This window comes from Coregonus clupeaformis, chromosome 26, assembly GCF_020615455.1.
Source record: "Coregonus clupeaformis isolate EN_2021a chromosome 26, ASM2061545v1, whole genome shotgun sequence".
Classification (NCBI taxonomy): domain Eukaryota; kingdom Metazoa; phylum Chordata; class Actinopteri; order Salmoniformes; family Salmonidae; genus Coregonus; species Coregonus clupeaformis.
This window is the reverse complement of record NC_059217.1, coordinates 27265735-27277475: the sequence shown is the minus strand read 5'-3', so window position 1 is coordinate 27277475 and position 11741 is coordinate 27265735. Positions and strand designations below refer to the sequence as shown.

The 11741-nt window shown below is 40.7% G+C and overlaps 2 protein-coding genes across 2 annotated transcripts; one reads left to right on the top strand and one right to left on the bottom strand.

Moving 5' to 3' along the window:
- Positions 1–88: 88 nt before the first annotated feature.
- LOC121540220 (lysosome-associated membrane glycoprotein 3-like) lies at positions 89–3882 on the bottom strand. Its single transcript, XM_041848907.2, has 6 exons — positions 3720–3882; positions 2264–2484; positions 1842–1967; positions 1508–1562; positions 1205–1378; positions 89–992 (listed from the first exon to the last, which is right to left on the bottom strand). Exons 1-6 carry the CDS (start codon positions 3787–3789, stop codon positions 850–852), a joined length of 789 nt encoding a protein of 262 aa, XP_041704841.2. The 5' UTR covers positions 3790–3882; the 3' UTR covers positions 89–849.
- A 1377-nt stretch (positions 3883–5259) lies between these two features.
- LOC121540221 (kininogen-1) lies at positions 5260–8653 on the top strand. The gene is made up of 7 exons (XM_041848908.2): positions 5260–5606; positions 5765–5881; positions 5985–6060; positions 6371–6543; positions 7163–7270; positions 7485–7583; positions 7735–8653. Exons 1-7 carry the CDS (start codon positions 5394–5396, stop codon positions 8077–8079), a joined length of 1131 nt encoding a protein of 376 aa, XP_041704842.1. The 5' UTR covers positions 5260–5393; the 3' UTR covers positions 8080–8653.
- The last annotated feature ends 3088 nt before the right edge of the window (positions 8654–11741 follow it).

Here is an 11741-nt window from a genome sequence, read left to right as displayed (position 1 = left end):
ATCAACCAATAGAAAAAGTCGAGACGGAGGCGGGGTTTACACTAGTTACCACAGCCACAAAGTCAAATGTGTCTATATCGTAAAAAATCATGCTTTTTGGTGTTAACTTAAGGTAAGGGTTAGGCAAAAGGTTAGCAGTGTGGTTAAGGTTAGGGTTAGGTTTAAGAAGATACATTGTAGAAATAGGCGAGATTTATGACTTTGTGGCTGTTTTATCTAGTGACAATCGGGTCTATGGCCGGGCCTTGCTATTCGGGATCCTTGCGTATCCCTACTCCAACTCCATTGAAGTTGAAAAGTTTAATAGTGGTTAGGGTTAGGCTTTAAGGTCGGGAAGTACTAAGGAACCCGAATAGCACTAACCCTCAGGAGAGGTCACACAGAGAGGTTCAAGACCGAATTTACAATGTCTTACAGAATTATATGTTTTTGGACAGTGTGTTTTTATAAAAAGGCATTCAAGAAATCTATACTTATATGTGAATTTTAAGATAGTGGATTTCAATTCAGCTGGATAAAGCCACACGGGAATGTATGCACTCTTCAAACAAGATATAATTTCAAAACATTAGGAAGCATCAAAATTCGAATTGCTAAAATAAAGCCACATTATTCGGACCATATTTGCTGATTATGATTGTAAACTTACACAGTGCTTTCATATTAGTATTAAATACATTCACATATTTTTTACTGTAATAATGTTATTTATATTTTCTTTGCAGAAAGAATGTTATATTTGAAAACACAACAAAAAAAGTGTAATATTGAGTAATGAATCAAAATAAAAAATTTGGAAATACAAAACATGGCCATAAAAAGTGTTCATGTTATTTGTATGAAGTCTTCTCAGATCCTGTCATAGCCAGCTTGTCTACGGTGGTCCCGGATGATCAGGAAGGTCAGGACAGCAATCAGAAAGAGTCCCACAGCCGTGGCACCAAGAATAATGGGAATGATCTTCTTGATGAAATCAGCCCTGCACTCAACCTCTGAAATGCCACAAGGGGGACATTAGGAAACAATATTTCATCTGGATCTTAGCAATTTTAATAATTGTTTTTGATGGGCTGAAAGGGCAAAAAATTACGTTTACAATGTTACATTTCAAAGAGCATTAAACCATATATAACCCTACAGTAAAATCATAAACAAAATGGTTTTGTAAATCGTGAACAGAAAGGCCCCAGTTAAAGTGACCTACCCTTTCCAAACTTCCCATTGGTGAGTTTGAAAGCTTGGAACTGAAGAGGCACAATCTTCACTCTAAGATTTTCAGACAGATGAAACTCAGTCTGAGAGTAGCACTTGAGGCTGCGGCCAGCAGCAGTTGGGAACAGCTTCTCATGTTCTATTACCCCAGGATAGTTCTTAATTCCTAATTGTGAAAGAATAAGCTCAGCCTTGTTTTTCTAACAATGAAATCTGTAGAAAAAGATCTATGCATTTGTTTCACATCATGTCTCTATTTTGACTTCCATTTATGAGATCATGATGGTCTACTTACCTTTGCCTGGTGCCAAATTAGCTCTGATCTTTGACACATAGGTCAGGTTTCCTTCCTGTGGGAGGACAAATACTTAACTGTTTATTCAAAGCCAAACATGCAAATCATCATGCAAATGTATTTGAATGAGTATGCTTCTACTGAGAGCCATGTATAATCTATGGCTCTGCTTCTGCTCGTTATGGAAAAGTCTTGTGGTCAACCTGTGAATTCACAGTCATTATCTCAGTATGAGTCAGAAAGATATAGGGCGAAAAAAGTTTTACAGCTAATGTGATCATATGTGTCAGAAATCATGTGTGACATGAGAAAATGGAAGTTTCTGAATGTGTACCTTTTCAAAGGTGAGATTCAGATAGCCTCCCTCTCCTATAATAGCCAGGGAGAGAACTGCCTCTTTTTCACCACATCTACCCGTAGTCTGGGTGGTGGTAGGGTCTACGTTGAAATAGGAAGATTTCTGAAAAAAATAAGAATCAACATACCATTGGATTGGAAAAGGACAAAAACAATAGCAAACAAGTGATGTGGTAGGATTTACAGCTACTTTATAATATAGTATCAATTAATAATATTGTATGGATGACTAAACATTAATCTGTATAATGTTTGTATTTTTTATGCAGCCTCTCCTTGATAAAAATGTCTGTTGTCTGTTTTTCACAGCTTAGGTAGCAACCCACATGAGATCTCACCCCTGCAAAGAAGTGCTGAAATGCACTAAACAAAAAGTGCTGAGAAAGTGACTGTCCCTACCTTCTTCTCAATAACTATGTACTCCACTCCCATGGAGACTTTGATGCATGGCATGCCTGCAGGGTCTTTCAGCACATAGTTTCCGGTGACAGGAACAGTCTCATTGGGCTGAAGGACAGGCCTCTGTGGTAGGTTTGCCTGCTCAGTGGGCTTAAGGTTGTTTAGGCCAGACTCTGTGGTGATGATGGTGGGGTCCAATGCAGCAGTCATGAGGCTGTTTCCTGTAAAGGGGAATGCAGTGAAGTCTAAAGTGAAACAGGTTACAGAAACCACAAGACAAGGCACCATTCACAAGCACACTTACAGATCCCCTTGGTTTCAGTTTCTTATTTTTTACAATAAACCTAAATAAGCCATTCTAACAACTTGTTTGGTATTACTACATGTGTTGAAGTGGTCATGATTATATCTGTAAAATGTCATGAAGTTTTACGAGCAATGTTTTACACTTAGAAAAAAGGGTTCCAAAAAGGTTATTCGGCTGTCCCCATAAGAGAACCCTTTTTGGTTCCAGGTAGAACCCTTCTGGGTTCCATGTAGAACCCTCTATGGAAAGGGATGGAAACCAAAAGGGTTCCACCTGGAACCAAAACGGATTCTTCAAAGGCAGTGGTGTAAAGAACTTAAGTAAAAATACTTGAAAGTACTACTTAAGTAGTTTTTTTGGGGTATCTGTACTTTACTTTACTATTTATATTTTTGACAACTTTAATTTTTACTCCACTATATTCTTAAAGAGAATATTGTACTTTCTATTCCATAAAATGTCCCTGACACCCAAAAGTACTCGTTACATTTTGAATGCTTAGCAGAATCCCTGGTCATCCCTACTGCATCTGATCTGGTGGACTCACTAAACACAAATGCTTTGTTTGTGAATTATGTCTGAGTGTTCCCCTGGCTATCCGTAAATTAAAAAAACAAGAAAATCGTGCCGTCTGGTTTGCTTAATATAAGGAATTTGAAATGATTTATACTTTTACTTTTACTTTTGATACTTAAGTATATTTTAGGAATTACATTGACTTTTGATACTTAAGTATATTTAAAACAAAATACTTTGGACTTTTATTCAAGTAGGATTTTACTGGGTGTCTTTTACTTGTGTCATTTTCTATTAAGGTATCTTTATTTTTACTCAAGTATGACAATTGGGTACTTTTTCCACCACTGTTCAAAGGGTTCTCCTATAAGGACAGCCAAAGAACCCTTTTAGGTTCTGGATAGCACCTTTTTTTCTAAGAGTGCACAGACCACTGTTATAGAATACCACTGTTATCATCTCAGAATCAAAATCAGATTCAAATGGCCTGCATTATTCTGTTTGCAGATTAACGATTACATACTGCATGGTTAACTGCATTGCTGCATTGCCCAGTTTTAATTAGACTACCACTAACACTGAATAGATTAGACATTATTAGACATTATTAGATAAAGGTGCAAGTTAACTCACCCATTATGATCGCAACCCGTAGAAAAAGTATTGTTTCACAATGCATGTTGTTGCTGAGTTTGTCTGTCATCTTGTGTGTTCAGTTAGGTGTTTGTCACCAAATGTGGGGTGTGAGATGTGATGTGGTGTGGTGAATTCATCTCCAGAAGACCAAAACGTCTTGTTCAAGTGATGAGCACCTTCAAGGGGAGGGGCAAAGAGGGTTTTATTTTCGAATTATTTAAATGGCTGATAGACAATATATGATGTAACTAACTGCACATTTTGCTGTTGCAGGTCAGATATGTTCTGTTTTGTGTCTACTCAACTCTTTACCTAAAAACATAGCATAAAAGTAGGTTGGTTCATGTAAAGGTCATATGTTGAATCAGAGTGGACTGGTACCAGAAATCGGTTCTGGTATTTCTGAAAAAACTGCCCATTTCTTTCCTTGAGGCCCCAACACCAACCCATTCTTTTCCCTGAGGCCCCCACGCTGGACAATGTTTTTCCTTGAGGCCCACATTATTAGCCAGATAATGATAATTTTGCGCAAAACCCCCCACAAATTAGACAGGCCTACTAGGTTAAAAATGGACCAGCCCATCTGGCATCTGTGTTGAATTAGCGTTTTTATGACAATTACTTGTTTGCATTAGCCAGGAGTTAAAGATGTTAGCCTCTAAATTGAAAATATGTTTTCCATTGGTTTATCAAAGATTGCATTTGTATTATTATTCGTATTATTATTGCACCAGAGCTGTAGTTGGTTTCTGGGAATGGCTGAGCTGGGGAAATCAAACGGTGCGTAGGCAGGCATTGGAGGCATTCAGGGTCAAAGGTAGAGAGGGACAAAGTATCTCCTAAAATACACAGAACTGCAGCAGTGTCAATGCAGGTCAGGCTTAACTTTTCATTGACAATAATTTGGGGAAAGTGTCTGGTGAGGGGTCATGTTTACCCATCCAAAGTCTTTATTATGGGAGAGAGGTTGTCTTATTCCCCCTCCATTTACATCTAAATAACATGGACCTTTACTATTGCATTACCCTATGACACACACTTAAAACTAAACTAATATTTATGTTTACTTTAGGGATAGACAATTAGTTTTCATTAGACCAAAAGGTTTTGATATAGTCATTGCATGGCATGAAGTGGCTATTACAGGTAATTCATTTGTGATAATGTGTCATTTGACCAGCACATTCACAGCACAGTAAGATAGGTTTAATTCCTTAAAGTATAGAGGAGACAGGAAGATAAACCCTCCTCAGGCATGTGACTCTTACATAGATTACTCTTACACTTGACTCTTACATAGTTAGTTATCAGTCATGCCTGGATCTTTTTAGATGGGTCAAACAAACTGGTATCACAACAAGTGACTGTAGGAGAATAATATATACTTAAACATGTCCATTATTTTTCTTGCATGCCATAAACTCTCTACAACTCAGAAAAGGTATTGATTTTTAAAGAGTGCAGGCATGGTGGTGACAGCTGATAAGTAAACATTTACTCTGTTGTCACTGGGACTGCCTGGATGCCTTTCTGCCAGTCTCATTATATTTCAACAGGTTTGTGTAGGCTAACAGACTACAGTCAATCATTTCAGAGGCAGGAGTCCAGTAGGGAACGAGATCTGGTCTCACATTTTCATCTCTCTGGACCTGGGACATACATGTATTCGTTATGAAGCTTGGAGTGAGACTGTGTGTGCTGGTGGTGTTCTCTCTCCAGCTTTGGGCTCCAGGACAGGGGCAGGAGCTGGAGCCAGAGCAGATCCTGGCGTTCTGTGATGACAAAGATGTGGAGGCAGCTGTGGACTTGGCCCTAGTAAAGTATAATGAGAAGCTTTCTTATGGAAATCAACTAGCACTCTACCAGATTCTGGAGTCCTCAAAGGTAAGTGGCTTAGTGATTGGCTTAGAATATTGTAATTTTATATTCAGTTATTTATCCTGTCCTTTTTGCATACATCTTGAGTTCATTCTGTTATTGAAGAGAGAATACGAACATTCCTACACCGAGTCACAGTCCAGTTTTGCGTTCCTCTCTTGTAGGCTCAGAATGACTCGTGCACTCAGTACTTTGTGGAATTCAATAGCAGGGTCACTGACTGTCCAGCAGGGGGAGACAAAGTCTGGAGAGACTGTGACTACCTCCCCACCGGGAACAAGGTAACTGTACACTTGAATAATTTCACTAGGTGAAAAATGTATTGTTATTAGATGACATCTCTGGGCAATCTCAGTTTTTTCACTTTTTCTGTTTGTTTATCAGGTGCCAAGGCCTTGTAAAGCAACAGTCCACATGTCAGAGACATCTAAAGAGGTCCTGGCAGTTTTCTGTGACCCAGGTAGTTCGTTTTCACTTACATTTACATTTTACAATTTAGTCATTTAGCAGACGCTCTTATCCAGAGCGACTTACAGTTAGTGAGTGCATACATTTTCATACTTCACACCAATTAGACCAAGCCATACAACACAGACAGGTCTATTTCTAGACAACCCAATAAATATTGACCATACAATGACTCATGCTGCAGAATATTTATTTTCAGTGATTCGAATCACCCAAACATTCTGGAAAAAATGTGGCTAAAATCATTTTCAATTGAGCAGCTGAGACAAACTGAGATACTGACAACCCTCTCTGTCTTCCAGTGGAGGCCCCTGTTGTTGCTGAACGCACCACATGTTTGGGGTGTCCTAGGGAGATTGATGTGGATAGTGAGGACCTGAAGGATCCCTTGACATACTCCATCACCAGGTTCAATGCTGATTCTGACTCCAGCCACCACTTCATCCTGAACAGTGTTGGTTTCGCTACTAGACAGGTACATGTAAATCAGTTGCAAAGGCTAGCCAACTACACCCTCTGGTGGAAGGTTGAGCACCAAGACTCTAAACACCTAATTCAATTCATGCCCGATTCACACTATTGGGCCCAACCAAGCCAAACCATGCTGAGCTGAACTAGGCCAGGGCTGGCCTGGTTACGCATCCACCATAGCTGCTGAACCCATGCTGTAAAGGGCCATGTGAAAAGAAAATATCAGAGCCAGGATTGTACGGTTGGGGCCTTATAGTGTGAATCAAGTAACAGAGTAACCAGTTGGGATCAGGGGTATTGGGCCTTACAACAATGACAAACAACACAAAGAGACAGAGATTTAGAAAAAATATCATATTTTGTAAGAAGATAAGTATCTTTGCTCATTACTTCCAATGGAAATATGCCAAATCATCACCTTGGTTCTGGCATTGGGAGGTGTGGTGCGTGTGGCCAAATGTATCTCTATGGTTGTGACCGTTGGACTGCAATGCACTTGTTTGCTTTACGAGTGTCATTCCAGAGTTCGTTGGGGCCTCCCCTCAACGAACTCTGGAATGACACTCGTAACTCAAACTATTGTATTTGAATAACTTCTACTTTCTTTCACATGCTCTTCTCAGGTGGTTTCTGGATTCAGGTATAGACTGATGTTCGATATGAGGAAAAGCAATTGCTCCAAAGCGGACCACAAAGAGCTGAACGATGAATGTCATCCAGATCCTGATGTGGTAAACTACATTGGAGCTCATAGTATTTTTTGAATAGCCTACTGTATTTGATCTAATATATGATTCTGGTGTTGTAATGCTTCTGTATGTAAATGAAATACTTTTTATAATACTTTTGTGGTATCAATGTGGTATCATAACATTTCACTGTAATGTGTTGTATCATGAATGCTTGTCCCTGGCATCGCTATCATCTTGTATGCTATCGCTCTAGGAACTCGCTCACTGCAATTCCACAGTAGATATGGCACCTTGGAGGCATGAGACTGCAGAAGCAAATGTGGAATGTGCACCGGGTCCCCTTGAGACTTTTGTGAGACATTGTGCAAACTATACTACTACAGCATATTAATGATGCACAGAAAATCTGATAAATTAATAGGGTAGTGATGTGTAGCTATACATTTGGGGGATTTGTGCTAAATGAGGGAGGATTTTGACATGAAAAATCTTTCCATTCACAGGAAGTCTTTAGAAGAAGACCTCCTGGATGGTCTCCCTTGAGGAACTTCAACAATTTTGATGAAGTTAAAACAACCCAAGCCTCTACTGCTTCAGCCAAAGAGGAGTCATCAGAGGAGTCTCAGGAGCGCAGCCCGACTGCTGTGACCATGGCTAGAACAGACCCAGAGTCAGCCCTGCTTTCTGTGGCCCCCACTGCTGCTGAGAGCCCCTTCCACTGCCCCTCCAAGCCCTGGAAGCAGTTTGTCCCCCCAACAATCCCGAGCCCTGAACAGGAGGAAAGCACAACACCTTTGCCAGTGGTAGAGGGGGGCTTAAGTGATTTAGAGTTGCTGTGGAAAAAATAAGTGCATGCTCTATAGTGCATTTGTATCATAAGCACACCTGCTGATTTGAAATAAAAAAGAACCATGCTTTTATTATCTCTTTTTGACAATGCAGTTCAATCTTGCTTTTGTATTCCCTCAAATTTGTCAAAGTGCATCTTGACTGTTTAGCCATTTGATACAAAAAAATAAATAACTAAATGTATTAAATTGTGCTGGGTGCTGTTGTTCTGTAAAGCAACACACTATCCACAAATCCAAGTACTTAACTGAGAAGTTTATTTGTACATTGTCACATAACACTCAAATAATTCTAGTCAGTCTGGATACAATGCAAGTATTTAACTGAGGAACAAACTGAAACACGAGTTGGAAGTATTATTAGTTGTTCCTATAGCGCCAAACTGTTTTTATAGCTGCTTAGCAGAATATTATTTTAACCAACTCTCATGCAAGATGGCTGTGTAATAATACAATTATAGTAACGTTGTTGATAGTAATGACAAAATACAGTATATGAAAAATATAATTAAATATGCCTATAAACCTGTCAGAATAAAAGTACTGTATTAAATAAAGAGGTATACAAAGATGACCCTTGAACCTTGTTAAATAACAATTACACCATTTACAGTGAGGGAAAAAAGTATTTGATCCCCTGCTGATTTTGTATGTTTGCCCACTGACAAAGAAATGATCAGTCTATAATTTTAATCGTAGGTTTATTTGAACAGTGAGAGACAGAATAACAACAAAAAAATCCAGAAAAACGCACGTAACAAATGTTATAAATTGATTTGCATTTTAATGAGGGAAATAAGTATTTGACCCCCTCTCAATCAGAAAGATTTCTGGCTCCCAGGTGTCTTTTATACAGGTAACGAGCTGAGAATAGGAGATCAAGGCCAAGACCAAAGAGCTCTCCAAGGATGTCAGGGACAAGATTGTAGACCTACACAAGGCTGGAATGGGCTACAAGACCATTGCTAAGCAGCTTGGTGAAAAGGTGACAACAGTTGGTGCAATTATTTGCAAATGGAAGAAACACAAAAGACCTGTCAATCTCCCTCGGCCTGGGGCGCCCTGCAAGATCTCAACTCGCGGAGTTGCAATGATCATGTGAACGGTGAGGAATCAGCCCAGAACTACACGGGAGGATCTTGTCAATGATCTCAAGGCAGCTGGGACCATAGTCAACAAGAAATAAATTGTTAACACACTACGCCGTGAAGCACTGAAATCCTGCAGCACCCGCAAGGTTCCCCTGCTCAAGAAAGCACATATACAGGCCTTTCTGAAGTTTGCCAATGAACATCTGAATGATTCAGAGGAGAACTGGGTGAAAGTGTTGTGGTCAGATGAGACCAAAATCGAGCTCTTTGGCATCAACTCAACTCGCCGTGTTTGGAGGAGGAGGAATGCTGCCTATGACCCCAAGAACACCATCCCCACCGTCAAACATGGAGGTGGAAACATTATGCTTTGGGGGTGTTTTTATGCTAAGGGGACAGGACAACTTCACTGCATCAAAGGGACGATGGACGGGGCCATGTACCGTCAAATCTTGGGTGAGAACCTCCTTCCCTCAGCCAGGGCATTGAAAATAGGTCATGGATGGTTATTCCATCATGACAATGACCCAAAACACACGGCCAAAGCAACAAAGGAGTGGCTCAAGAAGAAGCACATTAAGATCCTGGAGTGGCCTAGCCAGTCTCCAGACCTTACTCCCATTGAAAATCTGTGGAGGGAGCTGAAGGTTCAAGTTGCCAAACGTCAGCCTCGAAACCTTAATGACTTGGAAAATATCTGCAAAGAGGAGTGGGACAAAATCCCTCCTGAGATGTGTGCAAACCTGGTGGCCAACTACAAGAAACGTCTGACCTCTGATTGCCAACAAGGGTTTTGCCACCAAGTACTACGTCATGTTTTGCAGAGGGGTCAAATACTTATTTCCCTCATTAAAATGCAAATCAATTTATAACATTTTTGACATGCGTTTTTCTGGATTTTTGTTGTTGTTATTCTGTCTCTCACTGTTGAAATAAACCTACCATTAAAATTATAGACTGATCATGTCTTTGTCAGTGGGCAAACGTACAAAATCAGCAGGGGATCAAATACTTTTTACCCTCACTGTAACAGCCTCCACTCTTCTGGGAAGGCTTTCCACGAGATGATGGAACATTGCTGCGGGGACTTGCTTCCATTCAGCCACAAGAGCATTAGTGAGGTCGGCCACTTATGTTGGGTGATTAGGCCTGGCTCGCAGTCAGCGTTACAATTCATCCCAAATGTGTTCGATGGGGTTGAGGTCAGGGCTCTGTGCAAGCCAGTCAAGCTCTTCCACACAGATCTCAACAAACCATTTCTGTATGGACCTCGCTTTGTGCACGGGGGCATTGTCATGCTGAAACAGGAAAGGGCCTTCCCCAGACTGTTGCCACAAAGTTGGAGGCACAGAATCATCTAGAATGTCATTGTATGCTGTAGCGTTAAGATTTCCCTTCACTGGAACTAAGGGACCTAGCTCGAACCATGAAAAACAGCCCCAGACCGTTATTCCTCCTCCACCAAACTTTGCAGTTCGCACTATGCATTAAGGCAGGTAGCGTTCTTCTGGCATCCGCCAAACCCAGATTTGTCCGTCGGACTGCCAGATGGTGAAGCGTGATTCATCACTCCAGAGAACGTGTTTCCACTGCTCCAGTCCAATGTCGGCGAGCTTTACACCACTCCAGCAGACACTTGGCATTGCGCATGGTGATCTTAGGCTTGTGAGCGGCTGCTCGGACATGGAAACCCATTTAATTAAGCTCCCGACCAACAGTTATTGTGCTGACGTTGCTTCCAGAGGCACTTTGGAACTCGGTAGTGAGTGTTGCAACCGAGGACAGACAATTTTTACGTGCTACATGCTTCGTTACTCGGCGGTCCCGTTCTGTGAGCTTGTGTGACCTACCACTTCGCAGCTGAGCCGTTGTTGTTCCTTGACGTTTCCATTTCACAATAATAGCACTTACAGTTGACCGGGGCAGCTCTAGCAGGGCAGAAACTTGACGAACTGACTTGTTGGAAAGGTGGCATCCTATGAAAGTGCCGCGTTGAAAGTCACTGAGCTCTTCAGTAAGGCCATTCTACTGCCAATGTTTGTCTATGGAGATTGCAGGGCTGTGTGCTCGATTTTATACACCTGTCAGCAATGGGTGTGGCTGAAATAGCAGAATCCACTAATTTGAAGGGGTGTTCACATACTTTTGTATATACAGTTGAAGTCGGAAGTTTACATACACTTAGGTTGGAGTCATTAAAACTCGTTTTTCAACCACTCCACTAATTTCTTGTTAACAAACTATAGTTTTGGCAAGTCGGTTAGGACATCTACTTTGTGCATGACACAAATAATTTTTCCAACAATTGTTTACAAACCGATTATTTCACTTATAATTGTCAACGTCTGGGTGAAATGGTGAAACGGAATCAGGCGCAGGACACAGAACTGAGAAATGAATGGATTTACTAAAACAAAAGTAAACCATAACAAACCCTCCACGCAGGGAAGATCAGAACAACAGCTCACCAAACGACGTAAAACAACGGACAATCACGCACAAACCCAGGAGGGAAAACAGAGGTAATTATAGGGAAACAAATAAGCATAATGGGTAACAGGTGTGAATAAT

Excerpts from the sequence above, each read along its gene's own strand:
- LOC121540221 (XM_041848908.2), top strand. The coding sequence starts at position 5,394 with ATGAAGCTTGGAGTGAGACTGTGTGTGCTGGTGGTGTTCTCTCTCCAG. Across the intron at positions 7,271-7,484 it reads GTCATCCAGATCCTGATGTG|GAACTCGCTCACTGCAATTC; the intron begins GTAAACTACATT and ends CTATCGCTCTAG. Across the intron at positions 7,584-7,734 it reads CGGGTCCCCTTGAGACTTTT|GAAGTCTTTAGAAGAAGACC; the intron begins GTGAGACATTGT and ends TTCCATTCACAG.
- LOC121540220 (XM_041848907.2), bottom strand. The coding sequence starts at position 3,789 with ATGACAGACAAACTCAGCAACAACATGCATTGTGAAACAATACTTTTT. Across the intron at positions 1,563-1,841 it reads TGAATCTCACCTTTGAAAAG|GAAGGAAACCTGACCTATGT; the intron begins GTACACATTCAG and ends GTCCTCCCACAG. Across the intron at positions 1,379-1,507 it reads TAATTTGGCACCAGGCAAAG|GAATTAAGAACTATCCTGGG; the intron begins GTAAGTAGACCA and ends TTTCACAATTAG.